The sequence below is a fragment of the Coturnix japonica genome, chromosome 1 (assembly GCF_054131305.1).
Source record: "Coturnix japonica strain WE chromosome 1, WE-NBRP24, whole genome shotgun sequence".
Taxonomy (NCBI): domain Eukaryota; kingdom Metazoa; phylum Chordata; class Aves; order Galliformes; family Phasianidae; genus Coturnix; species Coturnix japonica.
In genome coordinates this window covers 95,155,748-95,183,109 of record NC_140663.1, presented here as the reverse complement: position 1 = coordinate 95,183,109, position 27,362 = coordinate 95,155,748, and the positions used below count along the sequence as shown (strand labels likewise).

The following is a 27,362-nucleotide window of genomic DNA, read 5'->3' as shown; positions in this document are numbered from 1 at the left end:
TTTGTAGAAAGGATAGTGGTTTTTATTGTAGTCTTAGAAAATACTGAATTATGAAAGATACAAAATCAACTGTTGTAATTATCTGTTTATTTTACAATCTGTATGCCATCATACTCTTATGGCTTTAAGATATTCTGTCCAAAGTACTTTAAAACATGCTTTAACAAAGTATTTTACAGTTTTAAAATTGAGTATTTCTTTACTGGAAAAAGAAAAAAAAAAAAAAGCCTCCAAAACATTTACCTGAGAATCAGTATCAGAAAACTCATTCATTTTTAACTTTTGCAAGTTGATGGTAAAACCTATAGAAGTCAACATGCAACTTGTGTGTCTAGAGTATTAAATAAATATTTTACAAATTTAGATACAGCTGGATAAGCAAAAGCCTACCCTTCAACTTCATCGTGTTCATCACAAGATTAAATACATTACATTAATTTTATCATAACCAGACATGAAATAACAGCCACTGCTTCCACACTGGAAGCCCCACATTGTTTGCTAGATGGAAGTCAGCCATGGCTGATAAGACCACAGCAACAGAGCACAACTCTTTTTGGTGGATACTCTACCTTCTGGGACTTGGTCATCATGGACCTTGTTTCATCCTCAGCCAGGTGAATCAGGGATTAGGGCCACTGGACTCATTTATATTCCCAGTCATTCATTGTCTACATATACGCTCAATCAATTCATAACAAATACATCTAACCTAAGAAATCCCATTTCAAAGTACATGTATTATAGGATAATGCTTTAACGTCATTATCCGTGTCATTTCAGAATATCATCAACTTTAAAAAGTGATGTTATGTATGGACAATAGAAGCTTTGGGACTCTGTTTTTAATATTACTTATAAAGCAAACCAACAAGAAAAACAAACACTTAATATACTGCCCATGACAGCAGCACATGAGGGAGGCAGTATTAAATTAGTCAGAGATAAACAGATGCTGGAGAACAGACAAATAGAGCTTCATGAGTAATGCACATACATGATCAACATATATAAATGGTGTTCATTTAAAAGAATTTCAGTTATCTGAGTATTTCCAAAGTAGTAAATTTCACAATGTCCACAATGAAGTATTTATTTCTGAATTTCAATCACTGCAAGCACTGTGATTTATACAAGCTATGCCCCATTAACATAAATTTCCCCCCTGATGTAATGATATATAATGAAAATCCAAAGATATTACTAGAGATTTGAATTAACCTTCAATCCCACAGGTGAGGTAGTGTAGTCACTTGTATTAGGTGCTGGTTAAGAAAAGTACTGCTGAAACTCATCAATTTTAATTTTTCTTTTAAATAAGTGGCCTGATAGTCTTAATATATTTATTAATGCTATGTTACCTAGTAAGAGGAAGGGGAAAAAAAAATTACCAAGAAATTTCTTAAGCAAGTTTTGTCTCACTGCAAGACAAAACCGCAAAGCAGTATTTACAATAGTCCTTTGCTCTAGCTTCTGCCTACTGTACATGCACACAAAGACACAAACAGCTAATACACATTCTGAGGTAGGAAATGAAGAATTCCACTGGCTTGTAAAAGATTCTTCATGTTTTGTAAACCAGCAAAATTAAAGTTTTCTGTGGTGAGGTTCAATACTCAGTTCTGGTGTGAGAATAACATTTAAGTAACAAAGAATCATCAGTATACAATGTGCATCTACTTCCACGTAAAAATCTAAAATAAAAAAAAAGGGATTACTTTAAGTTTCTTTTACCTTAATGGCTGAAATTCTCCTTCACAGATGAACTGAAAGTCATCCTTACAGCTCTTTTGTTACACTTCTTATACATTTATACTTATAAGCCATTGAAAACGCACTACAGGTTTAGCCATAAACATATTCTGAAAATTAAAATTCTGAAATAGATCTTTACTGGTCCCAGTGATCAGAGAACAAAAACAGATTACTTAAAATGCAAGTAGGCACTCAGGTTATGAAGAATTTGTGCCTGACTACCTTAATAACAATGATAACTGTCCTTAATCTTTCACAGCGGTTTGATTCCAACGTATCGCAGATAGCAATATGGTCAATAGGTGCCAGGACAGAATGTCATTGTTTATCAATTTTAACAAGCACCTGGGATTCAGATGCCAGAGGATCCAATGTATTCTGTAAAAACAACAAATTTTATCAAATTCCTGCTTTTGGTACTATAACTATGTTGTTATTTCTCACACAAAAACCAGAGAAGAGAGCAGTATGCTGCAGCACCTTTGCTTTTCCAGTCATCTTAACTATACATGGGAAAGCTAAGACAAATATTCAACAAAGCTGGCTCTGGTAACAGGGATGGGAACAGCAGGAAGCAATGAGTTGTTCTAGAGTGCATCTGCCAGAATCTCCTCAAACTGTCACATAATCCTAACTCATCTATAAAATAAACATCTACAAAGCTATATATGCTTCCTAAGGTTTGTCTGACAGAGAGAACAACAACAACAAAAAAACCATCTTGAAGCACTCCATGTATAGAAGTCATTGTGATAAACATCTGTCAGGAACGTTTACTTGAGATGTAGAGCGGCAATAGGTACTGTGGCATAAACCAGACTGAAGGCTACTTAAATCTGAATGAAAACTTCCTCTCGAATCAACATCTGTGAACGTTTATACTTTCAAACAACTTGCTTGAACACTCCTTACCATCACCATGCAGAAAAAGCTCCAAGGCTGACACATACAAATTACACTTAAGAACTACACAGAGCAAACCGAAGCTTGCCAACAATGGCTGTGTAATTCTCCACACAGTTTTAAAAGAAATATCAATCTTTCCTTTCACTTAGTAAATTACAGCACAATAATGCTCATTTTCATTTTAAATTGCAGTGCTGAGAAGCTGGCAACAGGAAGAGAATAGATTTACTCATCTGTAGTGCATTTATCAGTCATTTGCTGACAGAAGTCTGTGATAGCACCACTCTGCCCACACTGTTCCACAAGTGAAGTTTTTTCCAATGTTCTTACAGGAACTGGATGTAGTTCTTGTACTTGATCATATGTTGCATCGCACACACTTTTCACACGCTGATAACAAGAAATCTGCTCATCTGTAGGTGTAACACTCGAAAGATCATCTACTAACTCTGTAGCTGTTGGTGTTGTGACCTCGCCCTCAGATGGAGCTGATCGTTCTCTCTCCGGGAATGAAAAGTAAAGTGGACAATCTGAGGAAGAATATTTTGCAAGTATTTGGATTTGCTCGTTACTCAAGGCTGCTTCCTTACACACCTGCTGGCAAAGACCGGTCAGATTCTGCTTCGTCTCGCCCAGAGTTGACAAAATGAGGTTTCTCTCCTTCAGCAAGTTTTCCTTCTCATTTTGCTGCAAAAATGAAGAAAGCTTTAGTTACATTTTAACAAGGCTGCAAATAACGTGGCCTGCTGAAACAGAAGGAATTCAGCGCTGTGAAGATCATCAGCAACAGAACCAAGTAACAACTAAAAGAAAAATTCTATCTTGAATTGTCAGCTCAGCTATCAGAAGGTATTTTTCCAGGCATTAAACTTTTTCAAACTAATGCTGACAGCCAAAATAATGAAATTTACTTGTTAAATAAAAGCTAGACCCACTTAACTGTAGATACTCCCAAAACACTAATTCTATATGATAGCATATCTGAACTGCTACCACTAGGTCAACTAAACACTAAACAACCTGGTTTCCATTTAAATGTATATAACAGCTACCATATTTTCAGTATTGACACTACTGTTAGATTAAACTTAATTTTCAAGAGGTGAGGTGCTGTAGAATAAACAATGGACATCAGATGTGTTTCTAAAGTGAACAGAATAGTTCAAGGAACAAAACATGCTAAAAATTGTGGACAAAGTATTTTCTCTGGAAATGCAGTAACTTAGTGCTGTAATCAGTGCCTTGAAGTAAACCAACACCTAAAGAATTTATAGCAACCAATGACTGACAGAATAGTGAACCCAAGAGATAAGGACTGTAGTGCCAACAGGTAGATAACCTCTGTTAGAGCAGGGGAATGCAGGCTGAAAAGTTTAAGTTCTGTTTAGACAAACATGCCTAAGAATGGTGGATACTTCACAGATATAAAACTGCTCTGAACAGCTACACTTCAAGCACATGGCAACAAAAGCAATTCACCCAGTGAACATCAAATGGTAAAGAAGTATAATTCGTTAAAATTTAACCTGTATTTTACTGCAAAGTCAAATTTCTGAGACCAGAAAGTACCAGAAGCACAACTGGCTGCAGATGCAAAGACAAAAAGAAATTCAGAATAACAATAATAGGAATAACAATAGGAATAAACAATGTCTTGTGAAAGGAAAAAGAAAAATGAGGAAAAAGGACAGGAAACAAACAAGAAAGAAATACACTCGAATTGTGACAGCTAACTACAAAAGGCAGAGTTCTGAAGACAAATTTCAGTTTCTACTCAAAGCTTTAAATAGCTTGTGAGAAATACATATTTGTCCCAGGTTACCTTATTGCTAGACCAATTCATTCTTAGAAAGACCAGTTATTTTTAGTTCTTCTCACATTCTCAGTTACAGGAGAAACTCATACTGCAGCTTCTACCATTTTCAGAAAGAACCCACTAGCATAAAGTAGCACTTGGCAAGGAAAACAGTTGCTGCCAGTCCCCTTTTGCCTAAAATGATTAGAAAACAGTGCAGCTGTTGCCACATGTCCCCATCTGAAATCACTTTATGCAAATTTGGGGTATGCAGAGGCACTCAGCTGTGTATTCGTCCAGCTTATTTCAACAGTCCGTATTACTCAACACAAACTTTAACAAAGATTTTTTCCTGTGGAAGTTCCCTGAGTCATTATATTTCAATATTATTTTATTTTAGCAGCATTTCTCAATACTGCAAAGTAATGATAACTTGTTACAAAGTGATAGCAATCATAAAAATCAGAAACATCTACTACTTCTAGTGAGGAACCTACTTAGTTCTTACATCTCTTTGCTGCAGAATACACACCAAGATTGCAATCATACTATACTTCTTAGATCACAGGTACAGAGTGTAAAGCCAGGAGCACAAGGAGATTAACATAAGTTTCAAATTCACAGATTCATTTGGGTGGTAAGGTACCTCTGCAGCAGGTCTGTAGTCCAGTTTCCTGCTCAAAACAACATCAGCTCTAGGCAAGATCAGGCTGCTCAGGCCTTTGTCCTGCGGTGTGACAAAAACCTCCTAGGACAGAACCTGCACAACTTGTACATGTTACCTCAACATCACCTCCCTATCCCCATTAGAAAAAGGTTTTCTGTATGTCTAGTTGAAACCTACAGTTATCATATATGACAGCGTCTTTTTCTTTTCCTGACTGGGAAGCTGGAGTGTTTCCAGTGTCTACATCACTGAATGGTTTCAACTGGAAGGGACTTTAAAGATCATTGAGCTCCAACCCCCTGCTGTTCTCAGGGCTGCCATCCTCCATATCAGACTGCCACGACCCCATCCAACCAGGCCTTGAGTGCCTCCAGGGAAGTAGCATATATAATCTTTATGCCTACCCACAGAAACAGGTAGGTGGCTATTTTGTCTCCCTACAGCCAACTCTCGTACAGGCAGAAGCAGCCCCATCTTGTCTGTCTTCTCACAAAGTACTTCAGCCCCAACTGTTCCAGGGATCTTCTCTTAACCCCACTCCAAGGTTAGGAGTGGAAGACCATCTGGCACAGGGAGGACAAAGGCAAAACCAGGCACAGTATTCTAGATTCAACCTTATGATTACTAAGTATAGGAGTGCAATCACTGCCTTCAAACCACTGGCTGCACTCCTGTTTATACAACCCAGGATGCTGACAGCCTTTTTTCAGTTCCGACAAGCTGTTGACTCATGCTCAGCTGTTGACTCATGCTCATGTCCAGATAACCATTCCCCCCTCCCCCCCCAAACCAGGGCCTTTTCAGCAAAGCCACTTCCCAGTCAGCTTCTAGCCTCTGCTAATGAAATTGATATGTGACTTTCGCCAAAGCACACCACAAGTACTGTGTTTTAACCCAAGTAAACAAAAACATAACAAGCAACAACTTAAGACATAAACAGAAGAAAACATGCCACACATCCTGAAAAGCAGAACAAGGAATTTAGCTGAACGTTTCCTAATACTCTGTGAATTGCAACTTGTTATCTGCTTGTCAAATGTTCTCAAACTACAGCCATGCCACATTATCCCCTCACAAAGAAACAAAAAAAAGAATACCATGGGAAGATCAACAAGTAACTTCTGAGACCCATGACTAATCTAGAGAAGCAGGAAGAAGTTGCCATGCCCAAAGAAACACGGGTGTACCACACACCACCTTTCACAGATGCCTCTTTTTTTCCAGTCACTCAGAAGCTATGTTCAGACAGACCTCAAAGACTCTGTATTTGCTCACCACTTCCACAAGTCTGACTGTGCATAACACCAGCTGATGCAAGACAAGATCAACAGTTCCAAACAAGAAACCAACCTGCACAGCTGGAATAAACAAGCAACTAGAAATTGTTGTGCCCAGAGCACAATTCAGAACTCAGACCTCACATCACAACTCTAAACACTCGCTGTCTAGCACTTGCACAATGATATCTGTAAAACAAGACATTCACACAGTTTTAGGGTAGGTCCACAGGGAAAAAGAAAAAGGATATTACACTGTGATTATCAGCCATTTAGTCAACTACAAGTTTAATCTTGCAGATGAATCACATCTAATTTTGGGGGTAAAACTGTTGCACAATATTGACAAGGTTACAAAACAAACGGAAAGACACTAAGACAACAAAGTTCTGAGCTTTCAGAACTGCAGCTTCTCATTTTAGCCTCCTGCATAATATAACTTTTGCCAACACAATCACCTGATTTCCCTCCTCCCTCAGGAACATCATCTTCATTTAGCGCACTGAATGAATGGACTTGCCCTTTCAGCTCTCAGCCTTCCTTCAACATCTGACTTTCTGCAGAAGTATGTTTAATGAAAGATGAATCACTTCTCGGAAAGAAGTTTCCAGCCCATGGTGCTTTGCTCTAACTTCATTTTCCTTTTCCTTCTAAGGTCAGAAGGTGCTTACAGGACTGCAAATACTCTTATCTGACGCAGATACCAAATTCATATACATAAAGAACAAAGTCTAAATCACCACCGACATGAACTAAGTGTACAGTAACCATAATCCACTGAACTACATAGCCCGGACGGTGTAACCAGCAAAACTGAAATGACAGAGTCAGAAACATTTAAGAATAGCCACTCAATGATTTTCCTGCTATAAGTACTTGGGATTCTGCACACTTGTCTGAAGTTATGCAATAATTCCTCAGCTTCTATCTTGATAAACACTAAAACTGTAAGCAGGTTCTTGAACTCTACCTTCCACAAGCCAATTTCAAGATTAAAGACTCAGCAAACAATTTACCAGCCCATGTTGAAATGTTACAAGAACGAAGATTTACACAGCTAATAACAGTAAACTTCAACAGCAATAGAGTGGCCTGGGTTGCAAAGGACCACAATGATCAAATAGTTTCAACCCCTCTGCTATTTGCAGGGTCACCAGCCACCAGACCAGGCTGCCCAGAGGCACATCCAGCCTCGCCTTGAATACCTGCAGGGATGGGGCATCCACAGCCTCCTTGGGCAGCCTGTTCAATAGCATGCACTGAAGAACAAAATCACAAAGCAAGAAAGTGAAGTGGTAGGAAACTGAGCAGGATAGGATAGTAGGATTGAGAAACATTCTGTGTAATAAAACTCAATGCTGATGTGCTTCAGAAACAGCATTCACTCAGACTCATGCTGTGATGCACTTTTACTTGAATGAAAACCGCAGAAGGAAAAATGTGCACTGAAGTGTACAGTAAATCTAGGACTGCTATCAACATGTGTTGAAACATCATCTGTTTAAGATCATTTTCTGAGCTTCAGTGGATAAAGTAACACTGCCTCACTACCAAGCTGCTGGCAGATACCCAGGAAAAACATTTAAAGAAAGACAGAAGTCATATGAATAATGAGATTCATACATACCAGTTTTTCAATTTCGGATTCAAGATTTTGAATGCAGTCAAGTTTTCTCTTACGACATCGCTGTGCTGCAATTCTGTTTTTACTTCGTCTTCGAATATCATGGATGCAGTCCAACTGCTCAGGGGTTAATTTATGCATTTTCAGAAATGACTGGAAGTCATTTCTGGAAAGGGAGATAATCCTTTGCGCATTAAATGGCAGTTTTACCTAGAACGTAAGGTACAATTATAAGCCCAAAGGTGAAACTGATAAACATATATTCCAACAGATCATCTCAAGTTTTAAATTTTAAGTGTTCTTTACCACAACACCTTATTCCTACAACTCAGAAACAAGAGCAAGCTAGAAGAGACATTGGGGGAACTAGATAAAAGCATAGGGGCTTCAAGCAGATGAACTCAAGTATGAGCAAAGTAACAACGTACCCTGCACATTTACACTACATCATCAAAAGCTTATTCAAGTAGGCTGAAGTCTATCCCTGTGTACAGGGAATCACTTCAGTGATACATTCTAGGCAAGTAAGTTACTGTTAGGAGGCAAATAAAATAGGGGTCAAGAATCACAACTGCACCCTGAAGTTCCCTCTAACTTGATAAGCCTGTATTCTGTATAAATTTTTATACCTTATATTTTCTGCAGGAAAAGTTCATTTGAAATAGGCATCTACTTAAAAACAGAGAAGGTACAGGTAGCTGACGCTTGTTTTATACACCTTAATGCTGCTGCTACTCAACATACACCTCAGCTACAGAAGCAAGAGCTTCGGAAACATACAGAGATCATACAGCTCTGACAAATACTGAAAACCATCTTTACCTCTATAAAGAATTCTTAAGTATGCAGTTAAAAACACTATTACAAACCCTAAACTGGAATGAATTAAGAAGCAAAATTTATTCCATTACTGTAGTCAAGTATCTGAAATTGATTTGGAAAGAAAAACATCCTTTTTGTGTTTGCCTATCCCATGTAACCCAAGGGGAAGAGTACTGCCTTCACTATGCCATTTACTTCTTCATAATGTAGAGATGAGAAATGCTTTTAAGCCTATCCCAGCCCTTTATTTGACCTGCCAACCTGCTACAGGAATTGTTGCTTCCATTTACGGCAAAAGTCCCTTCAATGTCCCACAGCAAAATGAGGCACCCTGCTATTCTACAATCCTAGTAACTACCACTGAAGTCATTTTACATATGCAATAGAACCACTTGGTATTTGACTACTTAGGGCATCTGTCTAAAATCCTACCAAAGCAATGACACATTGGAAAGAAGTGCCAAACATTTTCTGCATTTGGAGAGAACAAATGTAACCTAAGTTTCAGAGAAAGCGATGCTATTAGAACACTCTTAAATGCACAACTACTGTTGCCAGCTTTAAAACTTGTCTTCTCCTTTTGCAGGTAATGCGAAGTGTTATTTCCCTCCCACCTTCTCAAGTCTGAAGAAGAACATGTTTCCATAATCAAGTTTCTATAAAACACACCATGAATTTTAGAATTAATTTTAAATGAAGTAGACAAAAAAAGAGAAAAAAACTAAAAAATCCTCTACAGTACTTGATTTAAAAGTCAAAAGTTGATCATAAGGTTATTCCAGAAACATATCCGAAGAGATCTAACACCTAAGCATCTATCACTTCAGTGTCCTTCCAAATATTTAAAGTCTCCTTGACTTAACAGTTTTCTCCCACATAAACCTTCAAACGTTTACTTTAACTTCCATTTTCCAAGGTTTTACAACAAGAAGTAATGAAACTATATTGCAGAACTAGATTTCTGAGAAGGGCCTTAAGAGACAGGGAAGCAAAGGATAACAAGAATGTTCTTACCTCACATTCCTGTTCTCTAGCTGAACAGGATTCACTGTCTCCCTCAGTATCAGTTTCTGAATCCTCTCCCAAACTTATCACATAATTATAGGGACACTGTTCTTGCTGTTGCCCTTGAACATAATCTCCACTGCTTATTTCAGAGCTGTTGGAGCATCCTTCAGTACTAAGATTGCTTATGAAGGGGCAGTTGACAGAACTCAATGTTGTAAAAGTTCGCGGAGGGCAAGGTTCAGGACTTTCACTGATTCTGATACCCAGCCATGGACACTCTGATTTCTTTGCTGAATACATAGGCTCCAAGCGTTCTTTTGGCACTGCAGAAGGTAAGTGGATTTGACAGCGTTCTGTACTGTAAATATCGCTCCAGAACCCTTTTGCTAGATGTTCTGCTACCTCTCTCTCCACACTGCTTCGATCACCAGTTGATGTAACATTAATGGCTTCCCTAGTACACAAATCAACCTTTAAAGTTGCATTGTCATGACTTTCAAATTTGTCACTTTCAGCTCCAGTACCTGTTGGAGTTTTTTCAGATAAGGTTGTGGTGCTTTGCATGCTACTGAAGTTACCATATTGCTCACAAGTACGTAAAAAAGACACAGCATTAAGTCCATGAGGCGCAGCAGTGTTTTGGGGGAAAGCAGCAACATCCATTTTCTCCACAGGACATGATACTCCTTGAGTCACAGAATCTCTCTTTGATTCTTCTTTTTTCTCAATGTCTTCCTCCCCTTCTTCCATTTTTACCTGAGTCTCCTCACACTTTGAGACCAGCTGCATAGGTACGCACTCCTGAGCTTTTGTTGGGCTGTCATTATCAGGTATTTCCTTCTCGATAAAGGTTACAATTGGTGGCACCTGAACATCTTTAGTACTGGAACTGGAATCTGAAGTATGAACTTTGTCATTTCCAAAAGCTTTCTGGAATTTCCTATACTTGGGGCACTGGGAAGATGAGCTGGAAACATTACCTTTTTCTAAATGCATAGGATCTGAGGTTGGGTTGGCATTATCTTGAAGGGCAGGTGATGCTTTAGCACTGTCGTCATCTTTACAGAGCTTTGCATGAGAGGCTTGAATATATTCTTTTTCTAGAAGTTCTTCCGCTTCATCGTCTATTTCTAGGTCTCCATCATCCACGTTGCTAATTTTAGGGTTTACTTTCCTACAATGCTGTGTGCAGCATTTCTTCCTAGGCCACTCTTGATCTGATTTACAGTCCAAAAACTTGAATTTGAGAAATTGAAAGCAAGACTCTTCAATGTTCCGTACGCCCAAGAATTCAGCACACTTGCAAACTTCAGACACGTTGTCTTTATTCAAAATAAGTTTAGCTGTGTATGCAAACTGAAGCAAGGGGCTAAATCCCTTAAGCGTTACCTATGGAAGAAAAAACAAGAAAAAAATTAGCACAGCCAACTTCCTGCTTGGTGAAACTCTCTTGCTTCCCATTTACCAGTGCAAACCACATAAAAAAGAACAAGGCCCCACTTATCCACTTCTGTTTCACTGGGTAGTAGTTAGGTTGCCAAGTTTCTAGTTACAGTCCCAACATGTACATGGGCTTAAACACCCAGAACTCACATCCTGTATTCAGAAAGTCATGCCATCAGGACAAAGAACAAGAGACAAGCAGCAGTTTTGCTTCAGAAAGGAAATCTGGCCACACACCACATTGTGAAGCAAATAAGAAATAATTATATCCTGTATATTTTATATGGCAGTTATTTTCTTCACTGTGATCAACCTCTTAAATAACTCTCATAATACAGTACTAAAAAGTGAAATTTATTGCTGTAATCTGAAAACCAGGAGAGGGACTCAAATTTTATAAAGATAATTTCCATAGTAAAATTACACGTGAGTTATTCCTGAGAAAGATCAAAACGCTGCTGGCATGAATCATTCCTTTAAAGAGCAATTACTGCTATTTGCTCAGTTTCATGCATCATTGATATAAAGAACTTTGAAGTAATTGAATTTGACCGCACACAATTATTTACTACTGTAGCCATCTATGCCTTTCTTCCTCTCATGGACAAAAAGAATAGTAACCAAAACCCTAAGCCAACAGCAGTTACAGTCTCTTTGGAGAAGGTAAGCCTTTTGGAACAGTTCCATCATTATCAACTCAGCTTCTACTACAGAGCAGTTACCTAAAAGGGAATTCAAAGATAAACAATCCTGCTTATCATTGAAAAAATTACTAAGAAAGCAGCTAGAAAGGTGTAAACAGATGGTCATATTAAAAGTTACACGCTACTTCCTTTAGCAAGTAAAAATAAAATGGAGTATGTCCATTATTATTACTACTCTAGCCCAAGCCCACACACTGGGCTTTTTATTTCTAAAGAACATGGAAATACCAAATAAAAGGCAGTTGAAGTGATCTATGCAGACAGCTTAGCAAAATATTCTGAAAACTCTTAAACCTAAAGAATTCTAAAAATGTTTCAAATATACCCTAAAGACGACATGGTGATCTGGTCAGTATTCTTAATTCATCCTCAAAAAAAATTAAAAAAAAAAAAAAAAAAGTGAAAAGGAGAAGAGTTTATCTATGTGCTTGCAAGGTATATTTATACCTAATATAAATAAATAAGATTTATTGGTTGTAAACAGACTACATTCATACATGAAACCAAACCAAACGAATATGTTTCAAAATTGTACATACTTCATTTACCACTCCTTGCTAAAAAAGAATAAATAAATTGAAAGATTTACAGAACAAAAAACACTTTGCTCCTCATATTTTCTCCCATATTTTCTAGCTAGCTTTCCTCAAACATGATCTATCACTGGAAAGACTGTTGGTCTGAATGAAGAGAAGTCTGGCAGAAGCTATTTGTTTCATCTGTATTGCTGACGGCAGTCTAATTTCAGAGTGTAACTTCTGTAGGAAGACAATAGAAGCGACTGACAGCAAGGTGTCACCGGTTAGCTTTGATGATATATATGAAACAAATTAATGTCAATATTCAAGTATTTCACGTTTTGGACCGGCATATTTTATTTTGAACTTCAAAAACTTTGGATGATCAAAAGGGTTAAGAAATTGCCAAGCCAATTAGTATTTATTTATTTGTCCCTCTCAAGTACTCAGTTTCATAAACTGACTCATTTCAAAACATTTAGTAGTTTCCAAAAGACAAACTCAAATTTCACAAAGTGTTTTTTACCAAGTGATGAGATCAAATTATTAGAAGATGCTCTGCTGGTATTTTTGCTTGTTATTGCAGCACATTCAGCTTTTACATCAGTAGTACTAGACAATGTTGTGAAGTTGCAGGCTTAAAAGGATTTATCTCACTCATACTATTTGCATTATTAACATGCTAAGCCACTATAGAGAAGAGAGGGAAGAAGAAACGAACATACAGAGGCAACAGGAAGAATGAATAAAGCTGACAGTGTTATCATGGTGTAACATCAGTTTGTAGCAAATTCATCAACGGAGAATAGCAAATATCGGGGAAGCTCTTTAAAAGAGATGATGTGATCATTTTTGGTTTTCAGTAATCAGATATTACAGTTACAGAGAATCCTTGTGCTAGTGCTATTATAGAGCTAGTGAATGAGCTATTTTAGGAAGATACAGGCTTTCTGAATACATAATTATGTTAAGGTAGTGTTCAACTTGCTCTTGTACACAAACAAGTTGCTGAAGTGACGTCACTACAGATATTCATTGTCACGCACCTTTCCTCCTGGCTTTAATGATTCTAGATGACTTGCCAACAATTTTCATGTTATTTTTAACTCCCTTCCCAAGCTGTTTACCAGAAACAGCCTCCCAGAAAGTCGCTGATCATGTACCAGTTCTTCAGCTTACTTCTGCTTCTGGGCATAGAGTACTTGAAGGCTTTTGACTTTTCATTTACAAGCACAGTGTTTCATATAAACAGTTGTTTGCCTCATGGCACTTGAAGATTTCAGATGGTACTTAAGAATCTGAAATGCTTTCAACTAAATACCAACTGGAATCTTTAAATGTCTTAGATGCTTCAGATATCTGATAACCAAATTGCTTTCCTATGCATGACGGGTTCCGGCTCATTCCCCCTAAATGCCTTTAAATTCAATCTGATTTAGAAATATTTATTTAAGGTGAAAAAGCAAGCAATTGTTCTTGGCTTTAAAGTATAAATACAGCAGAAAAGGAGATCAAGCTGCTAACAATGTGTGTACAAAAAGAATGGGGAACTGAAGCGCAGAAAGTCAACAAGAAGCTGGAAGCAATGAATACAAGCACAGCTGTATTCTCAGATATTCTTAAACTAAACCTTGAAAACGCTAATTTCAAGGGCAAATTACAGTACCATTAATTTGCATATTATTCCCAAAATATTCCTTTTTTTTTTTTTTTTTTGACAAACTTACATGCTTAGAATATAGTGCACTAATTTAAGAGTAATAAACACTTTATTAAACTTATATACCCTACATATTCCCCAGGAGAGCATTTATCTATCTCCAGTCTGCAATGTTCACTCTAGCCTATTCAGTCTTTATCTCAATTAGCAGCAGCTTTACAGCTTAGAAATTTCCTTCCCTCAGTTCTTAACTCCCTTCTCTTTATTGATAATCTCTACTGGTAATTGTAAAACAGAGCTGAGAGTTGAACAAAACAAACCAGAAGCATGGGTAGGTACAATACAGAAGCAAACAACACTCACCTCTTCTGGTAAAGTAATGATAAGATCAGCATCCAATTGGCCCACAATTCTTGAAAGGAAGTAACTGCTGCAAGCTGCAAGCACAGCTTTGTGAGCCCGAAATCGCTGGTCTTCCACTAAAACAGTAACATCACAAAGAATATCTTGCTTTCTCTGGTCATCGAGACTGAGAAGTACATTGGTACTGTGCACTGAAGACTCGTACGCAAAAACCACGCTGTTCTTCTCACTTAGAGACATTCTGTATCACAAATGTTAGTGTAAGTCTCAGTGGAAAGCATGCTTCTATTCTTCCAGTCTGGAGAGAGAAAAACAAATTGTACACATAAAAATCACTTCAAACAGGAACCTACTGATGGTACAAGAACTTAAGAGAAACTGCTGAACATACATTGTCTGTACTAATTCATTGCAAAAATGTGCTTAACATTTAATATTTCACAAGACAACACATTGGTATGAACATTCCAAGTATCCAAACTCTATTACGTATCTCTTAAATATTGGTTTAGTAGATGCATAGACAAAAACATAATTTTTCACGTGACCTTAGGGACAAAGTACCAATTTTCCCACAGCAAATCCTTAAGCATAACAACTTGACCATAACACCTAAAAACTCGCATTCAGTGCTTAAATAATTATCATTATATTCAGACTCTAATACTACAAAAGTGTAAAAAAAAAAAAAAAACCCAGGTCCATTCAGCAAGATATTATGTAAGCTACTTCTGTTTACTGATTACAGTACAAACTATTTGTTTTACTTTATTTCAAAAGTAGTTTTCCTGATAGAGCAGTTAATCATTGTTAGAACTTTTCTCTCTAGCAGATACTTCAGTTTTTTAAATCATGTTAGTCCTCTTACTTTCCACCTATCTTAATTCCCTAATACAGACTACCCCCTCCCCCTTCCATAACCTTCCTTCTGTTCATCTCTATTTTAATCATTATGTTTATCAAAAGCCTGCTTTCATATTGAAGCAGTGAAGGCGATTCTGGTCAGCTGGCAACAGATTGCTCTTATGATAAAGTAAACTTCTGAAATAACAGTGTTTACTGGACAATAAATAACAATGAAAGTGATAAAATATTTAAAAACTTGGAAGTGAACTCATAACTTTCCCAATGCTATTTCTGAACTCCTACTGTTTGAGAGATGTTTGAGCTAGGGAGAAGCCAGCAATACTAGAGTATGTGAAGCTGAACAGCATTTTCAAGATTAATCTTCACATTTCATTTCCCATCTCCTACTTTCTCTGGAATGAGCTTTCCTTCAAGTTTAAACTACAAAACAAAACAAGCAAATCAATAAAAAGCATCTTTGAATCTAAAGTTTGATCAAGAAGCTTCATAGTTGGATTTGGAACTGGTGAACTACAAGGAAAACGTACCTCTGCTCCCAGTAATACACATTAACAGACCAAGCACTTCCATTCCACTGTCCTATTCTACCCGAGAGTTACTGTAACTGAACATAGTTGCTGACACAGGACTACCCAACCATTGCATTGCTCAACAGTTATGATATACCAGCTCTCAGCAACAATAAAACTGTAGCCAATGCAAATCTACAGTTTTCAGATACAGGAAACTTTCACAACTCAGAAAGAGAGAAAAAGGACAAGAGCAGTTTTAAACATAGTAGGAAAACATACTGGAACACTGTACACTCAACTTCACAAAGAAAACTGCAGTTGGTGACTTGACTAAAAAAATAAGTCAATTTTGGGGCATCTGCCCAAAGACACGGGATTTTATTATGCGAAAATGTAAGTCCTAAGGAAAGTCACACACAGACCCCATGCTTTCCCACTCAGCACTAGCTATACCTTGAGTAGTTAATCCTGAGGAGATTACTTCTAGAAGTAAAAAAAAAACACACATATTAAGCTTTATGTATATATACACCCCCAATGAATGACTACAGGCTTTGGTTTAAGTAAACATCACAGTTGAATTGCAAAAGTTAACGATATCCTTATCCTCAAATATTAGAGCACATATAATTTAACAAAGCATAACTGTATTTGTACCAGAAATAAATACTGAAAAGAGGAACTGACAACAAGATGGAAGACCAAATCCAATGTGGTGGGGAATGCAGAAATATTAAGGTTAAGGACCTATTTTAGAGTGAATATTTAAGCAAAACTGCTACTGAGTTCAACTGTTCAAATGTCTGATAGACATTCCTCACCCTTTTTTCCTTCAAGCCCTCCCAACCCTCAGACAAACAGTGCACACCAAATATGCTGCTCTCAGGTTTTCACCACATAAAAAAATAATAATAATCCATTCCAGTGTCCCATTCAGCTCATTACACCTTCATAGCTTGGAAGGCTAAAAGGAACAGCAGCTTTCACTTCAACCTGTTTCACTTCATCCCTACAAAGCATGCAACACACCTCTAAGATTTTTCCAGTCTAACCATCCACCAATGTTTCCCACTAACCACGTCCCTCAGTACAGCACCTAAATGTTTCTTAAACACCTCAAAGGTTGGTAATTTCATCACCTCCCCAGGCACCCTGTGCCACTGCTTCACCACACTCTCAGAGAAGTAATATTTCCTAATGTACAACCTGAACCTCCCATGGTGCAACCTGAGGCCATTCCCTCTCATCCTATCACTGTCACCTGGGAGAAGAGGCTGAGCCCACCTCACCACAACCTCCTTTTCAGGTGATTGTAGCAAGCCATAAGGCCTCCCCTGAGCCTCCTCTTCTCTAGGCTGAAAAACCCCAGCTCCCTCAGCCGCTCCCCATAAGACCTGTGCTCCAGACCCCTCACAGCTTCACTGTCCTCTGGACACCCTCCAAGGCCTCCATGTCTTTCTTGTAGTAAGCCGACCAAAACTGAGCACAGCACTTGAGGTGTGGTCCCTTTAAACAGGATATAAATTTGAGATGTCCAAAGTATAAAACACAGCATTTCATTAAGCACTTAAAAATTTAAGAGGCTTCAAATAACCAAAACACTAATTTAGTCTTCTTTGGAAAACTTAGTAAAGGTTATTAGACTGCAAAGGAAGAAATCAAAAGGAAAAGAACCAAAAGGCTGAAAATGCTAACGAAAACAAAAAGTATCATTTAGGAAAGGGAAAGATGTAACCACTAGAACTCTGTCACACCTCAGAGAAGTGCTGACAAAGGTCAAATTTTCGAGTGTCCTAATTCTGTTTTCTAGTTGTGCAATAAAGGCATGGCCTCACATTTATCACAGCACATCATGACAGGCAACTCAACTTTCCACTTTATCCACGTCTATAAATATGTTATGCACACACCCACAGAAACAGAAACAAAAAAACTCTGTACTTTTGTAAACTGTTTTGTGTTCATCTACTCTCCTGGTGACTTTCGAAATTACTTAAAATGAATTCTATTTATGGATAGACAGATGAAGTGAAAGGTTTGGAGAAAACAATTCAGTTGTAATCAAGAAGCTTTTAACTCGCTATCTTGTTCTGCAACTCTTCCCCTAGTAAAGACCCTCACAGGCTTTCTTCGTCTCTACACAGGTGCCCAATGGCAGTAATCACACTATCTTTATTTTAAAGTGAACAATTAAGGAAGGAAAATTAGGCACAATTGTAAAATTTCACCAAGTCTGCAGATGACCATACATTTAAATCACCGTTCATTAAGTCAGTGTCAACTAACAACTGTTTTTGCTCAATGCAAAAGATGCCAAGAACCAAAAGTATTGTTTAAGATGTTCCACACAGCAAGTACCATTGGAGATAAGAATCCAAAAAGACCTTCCAAAACTCAAAGTAGCCCTTGCAATGCAGGCTGAAAAAGGATTAAAGATGAAAAAAAAATGCAGAAGTTCAATACGAATCTTCACTTAGTGGCGGAAAACTAGAACCGCCAGTACAAAGACATTCCTCAAATTCTTCTCATGTCAAGCTCTGAGCACTTAAACTCATAGACTTGAGGGACAGAAAAAGGGACTATGACATGTGCTAGTATAAGAAGCACCCGACAGAAAACTACAGCTGAATTCATCAAGCTGTCCTTTGAGGACACAACCAAGCATGGTACTACCCAGCTTCCACTCGCCATCAGTGACTGAGAAAAAAAAACACTTCGCTTAAGGGCAAAAATATTGTCTGCTAAGCACAGGTGATAACAATTCTGCTTCCAAGTGAAGATGAGCTGATTTATCTCATCCCTACAACCATAGGACTCAAGAGGAAAGCTGAACAACAGGTACCTGTAAAATCAATGTATCTTTGGTAGATTTAGACACCCCTACTTTTAATCAATTAAGTACACACACTTATTTTCAAAGGACATATAAAATACTTGTTTTCTTCACGCAAATTAGCACTGCCAGCAATATGAAGAAGAGGAATATAAATTTGTCTGAATATGCAATGTAGAAATCAGAGCAAGATGTCTATCAAGATTCATCAGGAAATAACAGATCTCATTTCCTTGCGAAATTACAGTTATTTGTTAATTTATATTGCTAACATGGAGGTAAATGCAAAGGAAGGTACTTTAAATAATCTCAGACTTCAAGCGTGCTCACCAGATTGCTTACAACTTCTCCTGAACTCCCAGCTGATGGCAGAATGAGGTAGGCCAGTTAGATAGTCCTCTAAAGAAGATACAGCTAGGGAAAGAAGTCAAGAGTCACTCAAGTGCAGATCTTCAGGAAAACCATGAGGTATCCTCATTTGACACCAATACACATATATTCCAGAGATGATAATCACTATGGCTGGGTCCCACGTCAAGCTATAAGGAACTACCGTTGCTAAGTTACAGACGGAACATAATAGATAAGTATTATCTTGGAATAGATAGTCAAAGAGTGGGAACATTATACTAGGAGAAAATTTCTCATCCACACACAAAGACCTGGCACAAGGTAGATTAACTTTCATGCTCAGCAGTACAACACATGCAGAGCTCGCATTCACATTAACATCCTGTGGTCAACAAGGGAAGTGTTGTGCCTGAGGTGAAGGAAGCTCTGAAGCATCCAGTTGACACTGAAGCGGACAAAAACATGCACAGAAACCAGCTTAACTCTAAACACTCACAGCAGGGAAAAAGAACCGCTTGAAGATGAAGTATGTCTACAATATTCAGGCAGCTGAAGAGTCCTGGAGAAAGTTTCATATGACATTTTGCAAATATAGAAATATCTGTGTTATAACTCACATGGAAATAACCCTAACATTTATATTAAAAATCTCACTCACACAGATTAAAATAAAAATTTTAATTAAATAATAATTAACTAAAAAGTAAGAAGATAAACAGAAATCCTATTCCAACAGGAAAGTTCATTACTAATCAAAAGTAATAGCAATAAGATGTGGATGTCAGGACACCTTTTGAAGCCTTCAGGCAACAAAATCCCACCTGTTAGCACACTGCAGATTTTAACATCAGCAGCAATCATCACCTCCAACACTCATCCAAACACCCACAGAACAATGACCAAAATTCCAGCTTTCCTGCAGAGAATTTCCCCAAACATCCACGCCCTGTCCAAAGTATTTTATTTATATCATAGAATCACCAAGGTTGGAAAAGACCCACAGGATCACCAACCACCCACCTAGCACTAACAGTTCTCACTAAACCATGTCCTTCAATACAACATCCAAATGTTCCTTGAACACCTCCAAGGTCAGTGACTTCATCACTTCCCTGGGCAGCCCATTCCACTGCCTGACCACTCTTTCATAGAAGTGGTATTTCCTACTGTCCTAATGTCCAGCCTGAACCTCTCCTGGCGCAGCTCGAAGCCATTCCCACCAGTTACATGAGAGAAGAGGCAGACCACCCCAGATCACCAAAACCTCCCTTCAGGTAGTTATAAAGAGCAGTAAGGTCTCCCCTGAGCCTCCCTTCTCCAGACTGGACAATTCCAGCTCCTTCAGCCGCTCCTCATAAGGCCTGTGCTCCAGAACCCTCAGCAGCTTTACTGCCCTTCTTTGAACGTGTTCCAGGGCCTCTGATGTCTTCCTTGCAGTGAGACACCCAAAACTGGACCCAGTACTCAAGGCACGGCCTCACCAGAGCTGAGTGCAGGGGGATAATCCCTTCCCTGTTCCTGCTGGCACTGTCTCTGATGCAAGCCAGGATGCCATTGGTCTTCTTGGCCACCTGGGCACACAGCTGACTCATGTTCAGTTGAGCATCAATCAATATCCCCAGGTTCATTTCCTCTACACAGTCTTCCAGCCAGTCTGCCCCAAGCCTGTAGCGCTGCCTGGCATTGTTGTTATGGCCAAAGTGCAGGACCCAGCGCTTGGTTTTCTTGAACCTCATCCCATTGGCTTCAGCCCAGCTATACAGCCTGTCCGGATCCTTCTGTAGGGCCTTGCTACCCCCAGGGTAACAAAGTAACAAGTGTCAAATATAGAGAATTACCTGCTTTAAGGTAGGAAGGTTCTACAGAGGGATTTGGATAGGCTGAGGCCAATCATCATATGAGGTTCAACAAGACAGGTCCTGCATTTTGGTCATGTCCTCATGATCTGTCACAGGCTTGGGATAGAGTGGCTGGCAAGCTGCATGAACAGTGGGGGTGTATTAGTCAATAGCCAGCTGAATGTGAGCCAGCAGCAGGCCCCAGTGACCAAGAAAGCCAGCAGCATCCGGGCTTGTATCAGAAACAGTGCAGCCAGCAGAAGCAGGGAGGAGATCATCCCATCATCCCCCTGTGCTGTACCTCAAATATCGTGTGCAGTTTTGTGTCCCCTTAACACAAACAAACAAACAAAAAATACAAACAAACAAACATAGAAGCACTGGCCTTGAGTTCTAAGAAGGGAAGAAGGGCAACAAAGCTGTTAGAGGGTCTGGAGTAAAGGTCTTATAAGAAACAGCTAAAGGAACTTAGTCTAGAGAAGAGTAGGCTCAGAGGAGACCTCATCATTCTCTACAATCACCTGAATGGAGGTTGTGGTGAGGTGGAGGTCAGCATCTTGTAGATAACAGTGACAGAACAAGAGGTGATGGCCTCAAGTTGTGACAAGGGTGGTTTAGGTCAGATATCAGGAAGCATTTGTCTGAAAGACAGGCACAAGCTGCCCAGGGAGGTAGTGGAGTCATCATTCCTGTAGACATCCAAGAGCTGTGTGGATGTGGCACTGAGGGACATAGGCAGTGGGCATGGTGGGGGTGGGCTGATGGCTGGACTGGATGATCTTAGAGGTCTTTTCCCAGTCTCTAAAATTCTTTGATAAAGATCAACTAAATTGACAAAAAAATAAACTCAATATTAATTCACTGCTTTTAATAACAGGTTTTTTTTTAAACTTTAAATGAAGATTTCAGCAGAGTACCTTGTATATTATACACACGTAGGAAAACCTCTCAGATGCTGTATAGTTTAAAACCAAGCTTTTTGTTGACTTAGCTATAAATGTAGAGAACTGATGTTATCTCATTGTTTTTCTGTTTTACTGTATACTTGCATCATTCTTTCTGAACAGAGAAGACAAAAATAACAGCTGGAAGTCTCCGCCTGTCTGCAACAGATGCCAGGAACTTCACTACAGAGTAACTTACAACAACAACATGACAGCTATCACCCCAGTAAATAAATCCAGCATTCTTCAGTTTGTATTCAAACACCACAAACTCCAGAATGAGAAAGGTGAGACATTTCAGCACACAAAGGGCTATCTATGTTTTACAGCGAAAGCAAATGTTTTGAATGTGAGACAAACTGGAGTTGGCAGCATTAGAAGAAAATTCACAACTAGAAAAACTGAATGAGTCATAGAAGTGAGCTCCATAGGCTCTCAGGCTCTTTAAGGGAAGAGGCCCAAAAGATACTTAAACAGCATTTAGAGCAGAGATAGAGGCACGAGAGTGCAAATTCATGTAAATAGAAGCAGAAATGACAGTAGGATACACCTTGAATCCTGAGCACGTTCACCAAAACAGTTTTTGACTATTCTGGGTACAAGTGTTTTTGATGTTCTTAAAAATACTAATCAGTGCACACAAATCTCTGGAAATCAACAGCAGTTGAGCCTTTTCCTACACGGATGGTCTGTGCTGAGAAATCTAAAGACACAGAAAATCCCATATCTAATTCCCACCAACACGAATGGGAATCCAGAGCGATCTGGATTTGAGGAAGTCTAGAGAGCATCCAAGTCTGGTGGATCATCTGTGAGACACTCACTGTCAAACAGAACACAAGACTGTACTTTGCAACCATCAGCTGTAATACACTTAATGTGCGGAAGAACTTCTTTACTGTGAGGGTGATGGAGCACTGGAACAGGCTGCCCAGGGAGGTGGTGGAGTCTCCTTCTCTGGAGATATTCAAGACCCGCCTGGACGCCTACCTGTGTGACGTGGTGTAGGGAGCCTGCTTTGGCAGGGGGGTTGGACTCGATGATCTCTAGAGGTCCCTTCCAACCCCTACAATGCTGTGATTCTGTAATAGCGAGAGGGGTAATAAAGCAGCTCAAACTGACACATGGTTCTTTTGTCTTATGTTCAACAAAGATAGAAGTAGTACCAGCAGAAGCTAAGCAAAAATAACTAAATAAATTGTCTACATAAGTTACATCCTAGCAAGTCACTGCTTTTCTAAAAGAGCAAATCTCTTATTTTTTCCATCTTTCAGTAATTACATTTCAGAGATTCCTAAATTAAAAAAGAAAAGAAAGCTGATCTTTTATTTCTAGACTTGGATATTAGTTACACTGCTCTACCATTGATGTGTGTACAGGTAAGGGTTTGGGTTTTGTTTTTCCTTCTCAAGACCTTGAGCTACATTTCCTATCGATTGTCCAGTCCAAGTGTTACTCAATTCACTAACCAGTAAACAAAAGCCTGTTCCTTATTCTTTACTTAGACTGTAGCTGTTCACTAACAGAATGCTGGATATCAATCCTCTGCAATAATAGCACGAACTTTCAGTAGCACACAGGTAAAGCTCCTGAGGATACAAAAAAGCAGTGAGTGCAGCTCCTGCCCAGTGGAGCTCAGGCAGGGCGCCCTTACTGTCAGCACTATCACAGCTGGCTGAACTCAAGCACCAGATGAAATTTTCCTGCTGTGATCATCACCACCATTCCCTACTACTAAAGCAAGACTGTTTGGATAATAGATGTTTTATTCAAAATACAGTGCAAAAGCTGTTTTCTAAAGCTTCCTAGCCGTGTGCTTGCCCCCAGCTACCTTGCCTTTTAAGGAAATGAAGTTACATTACAGATGAATGCCTGGAGCAGCTAATAGCTGCTGATTCATGTTATGCTGACAAGGGATGAACAAGCATTTTAGGGTTCATGTTTACCGCCTTCCCAGCATCAGCTCAAAAATACTTGAACACTGCAATTAAGGAACCTATTGATTACAACGGCTAAGCTTTCGTTCATTAAAACAATGCTTTCTCCTATAAAGAAAGCGCATCTCATCTTTAGATTATTAACAAGTTCATAATTAAACCTCTAAACCATTCAAACTACACAGCGGGATGATGCCGCTTAATTACATAAGTGAGCTTTAAAAAATGATTAGGCTGTATTTCTGCACCATCACTCTTACCAAAGCATTTGGACTCTTGACAAGTCACAAGCGAGAACTGAAAGGAATCACGGGAAGTCAGGCCAGTGTCATGTCTCAGAGTCATGATTTATTCTCCAGCTTTTAAGCCTAAAGATTCAGTTGTTTTTAAACACCTGGAACTCGGAACAGGGAGAGAAGGACAAAGAATTAGGCTTCCTAGCAGACACAAGATTCCAGCAGCTGGGATTCTGATGAAATACACAGAAGTCTGATACTGTATAAACACTGATTTCTCCCCATAAAGGTTGGGATAGTTTCCCTAAAATGATATAAAGCAATAATCACATCCCAGACAGGGAAAAAATATATATATTAAAAAGGTACTTCTACTTGCAGTTTCACATTATATGACACTCAGACACTAAATTTTTCTATCCAACATGAAAATTAACACTTTGTGGGGTTGCGGTTTCTGTGCTAAAAACGTATAGGATAGAAAGGATATCAGAGGTTCCTCTGCAACAAAATCCCACCTTTGCAATCCTTCAGCTCCACTCTTTAACTATTACTCTGGGAAGGCAGCTATGCACAGCCTTAGTAATGGCATGGGGCCATCAGATATTTTCCAAGCCAAATATCTGATCAGGATAAAACTGACTTAACAAAGTGTGCACAGCTGGCACCTACTGACAGCTCTTGCCTTTACTTAAAGAACAAACATCTTTATGTTTCTATCCGCATATCCTACTCCTTGCAACAGTTAAGCAAATCACACTTGTATCATTGACCGTCAGAATCCATTCGCAACTATGTACATTAAAGATACTTGTATCCAATAGTAAAGATACTTGTAACCATTTGTAGAACTCATGAAGGATGTAAGAAATGAAAAGAAAGGAGGATCAAACAGCAGCAAGTCAAAGACAATACTTTTGGAAGATGATCTTCATACTGTTATTATAAAGTATTATATTAAAGCATTAGCTTTTTAACTCCTGTCACTTGCTTCCACAGCTTTTCTTCACAGCATATGAAACAGAGAAGAAAGTGTTAAGAAACACTGACATGAAAACAGCATATGAACTTCTATGGAAAAAAAAGCATATACGAATAATGCTAATTCCAGTCAAATTTACACAAGGAGAAAAGATACAGAACTCCAGACTTCAAATAGTAGCAGAAATAGCAAGTGCTATTTACTTTCCTATTAAAGTATTAGCCAAAGGACCAAGACTGGAATCCAAACACGTGCAGACACTGCCTTGACAATTAAAGTCACTCACAAACACAGTTGAGCATTACTCTGACCTGCTAATGAGCACTTATACAAAACACAAAGGTTTCCCTTGTATTACTGAAGAACCAAACCACTCCACCACATGAACTGCCTTAACTGAAAAACACAGCTTGCTCCTGGAGATGAAGTTTCTTCTATGGTACAGGCTATGATCTGTTTCAGCAAAGGAAGCCTTTCTCTACCCCTACATAGTTAACTTCTGAACCAGAGGCAGGGAAAGCTGCAGGGGTCCTCGTGCATTATCCCCAATTTGGTCATACCCAGCTGAATTCACGCAACCAATGCGAGCAAAAAATAGCTGCTGAAACAACCACTAATGTTTTGTTCCCACCCACGTCCGCATCAACAAACACGTTACTACTGTTTAACCAAGGGCTGCATATAAACAAGACTTGCGCTATAAATGCCACAAAGGTCTTTTCAGTCCCTAAAACCTCCCCCATGAAACATTCAGCAGGAGAATCCTAAGGGACGACAATAACTCAGAGCACTCAGAGAGGTGAATCCTTTGAGCAGCCAACACCTCAGCTCTGGGAGAAAGCCAGGTTTACAATGAAAAGGAAACCAATGAGGAAGTTGCCTTAACACCTTTACTTACATGATCAAACGTTAGGGTGTCAAACAAGGACTCCTGAATCCAAAGCGCTGGGGAAAGATATTTGGTTTGGGACTCATATTACAACTCAATACAAAGAAGCCTCTGTTTTTATTTCTTAAGATACACGTGGCCTATGCCCAGCAATAGTGACACTTGATCAAAGCCAGCAGGTGAAGAGCATGGCAATTCTTACATTAACATAAATGACTGTTCAAGAATACCCTGATCACACTAAAACCTTTGTCTCGGACACTTCTGAGTACAAAACACTCAAAAATAAAGCAGATGTAATTGTTTGGCACTCAGGTTATAACTGAGGGCGTGCGAGTGATGCAGACTTCCCCAGCATCCCACTTATCTCACTTCCATTCACTTCATGGGACGGATGCAGACTACAGAAATGAGTTTCTCCTGTATTTAAATGAACTGGAAAATACACTCCAGAAGAACAGCTGAAGAAGCCCAAACACTGTTTCAACAGCAGTGTCCCCAAGGAAGCCCTTCTGAGACGCACACCATGCAAATACCCTGTTTCCAACAACTCTTTTCTCTCCACAAACCCACCACGGTCGGGCCTCCCCACTTTCTCAGGTACACACGGATTTGCTCCCATGCGCCAGGGCACACAAGAGGAATCGCACCACTTGAGTCGCTTTTAAACGTTAAATTCAAACCAGAGAATCACAGAATGACCCGGGTTGGACGGGACCTCAAGGATCATGTAGTTCCAACCCCCAAACTAAGAACTAAGTTAACAACGCCCTGACTGTTTAATCCGGTCTCATCACGTTTGATACGGATATCCCAGAGTGTTTTCCTCTCGGCACGGCGCAGTATTAGAGTTTAAAGGACCCACAACACTACGTGGTCCCGGCTACTACCTGCCCTGCTAGACAGGGGGGGGTTGGAACAACATAATCCTTGAGGTCCCTTCCAACCCGGGTCATTCTGTGATTCTGTGAACTTGAGGTCCCCGCGACCGCAGCGAGAAAGAAAAACGCAACCACAACTCCACAGAGAAGCAGTCGACAATTCTTTTCTAATTGCCACACTTCCCGAAGAGCGCCAAACATTTCACAGCGCACAACAAGCCCGAGCTGAGCTCCCCCCCTTCCTCGCCCCCCAAAGCGGCGGTGGATGGCAGTGCAGCCCAGCCCAGCACGGGGGGGACACGCTAAGGCACGGTGACGGGGGAGGACGGGGGAGGGGGAGCTCAGGGAGAAGGCGAGGGCGGGGGGTGGGGGGGTTGGCAGGGCGCCCTTCAGCTCACCTCAGCACTTCTCCTGCCGCCTCCCCTCAGCCTTGTGCCGGGCGGGCGGCCGGTGGGGCAGCCCCGCTGCCTCCTCTGTCCGTCTCCTCACCCCGCTCCCTTTCCGTCCCGCTCGGCTGCTCCCGTCCCAGCGGCTGCGGCCCGACTGCGGC

General features: G+C 39.6%; 1 protein-coding gene across 6 annotated transcripts; it reads right to left on the bottom strand.

The window, feature by feature from the left end:
* BACH1 (BTB domain and CNC homolog 1) lies at positions 1–27,362 on the bottom strand. 6 transcript variants are annotated; one of them, XM_085527932.1, is made up of 7 exons: positions 27,211–27,362; positions 25,941–25,987; positions 19,085–19,168; positions 14,543–14,840; positions 9,861–11,243; positions 8,028–8,234; positions 1–3,348 (listed from the first exon to the last, which is right to left on the bottom strand). In XM_085527932.1, exons 4-7 carry the CDS (start codon positions 14,780–14,782, stop codon positions 2,887–2,889), a joined length of 2,292 nt encoding a protein of 763 aa, XP_085384058.1. In that variant the 5' UTR covers positions 14,783–14,840; positions 19,085–19,168; positions 25,941–25,987; positions 27,211–27,362; the 3' UTR covers positions 1–2,886. The 6 variants fall into 6 exon arrangements, with proteins under 6 accessions (XP_085384058.1, XP_085384064.1, XP_015736593.2 ...); XM_085527938.1 differs by lacking the exon at positions 19,085–19,168; XM_015881107.3 differs by lacking the exons at positions 19,085–19,168; positions 25,941–25,987 and adding an exon at positions 24,085–24,218.

Bases quoted from the DNA above. Each gene is read 5' to 3' on its own strand.
- BACH1 (XM_085527932.1), bottom strand. From the start codon at position 14,782: ATGTCTCTAAGTGAGAAGAACAGCGTGGTTTTTGCGTACGAGTCTTCA. The intron at 8,235-9,860 runs GTAAGAACATTC...CTTACGTTCTAG, and splicing joins CTAGAGAACAGGAATGTGAG to GTAAAACTGCCATTTAATGC. The intron at 3,349-8,027 runs GTATGTATGAAT...TCATTTTTGCAG, and splicing joins AATCCGAAATTGAAAAACTG to CAAAATGAGAAGGAAAACTT.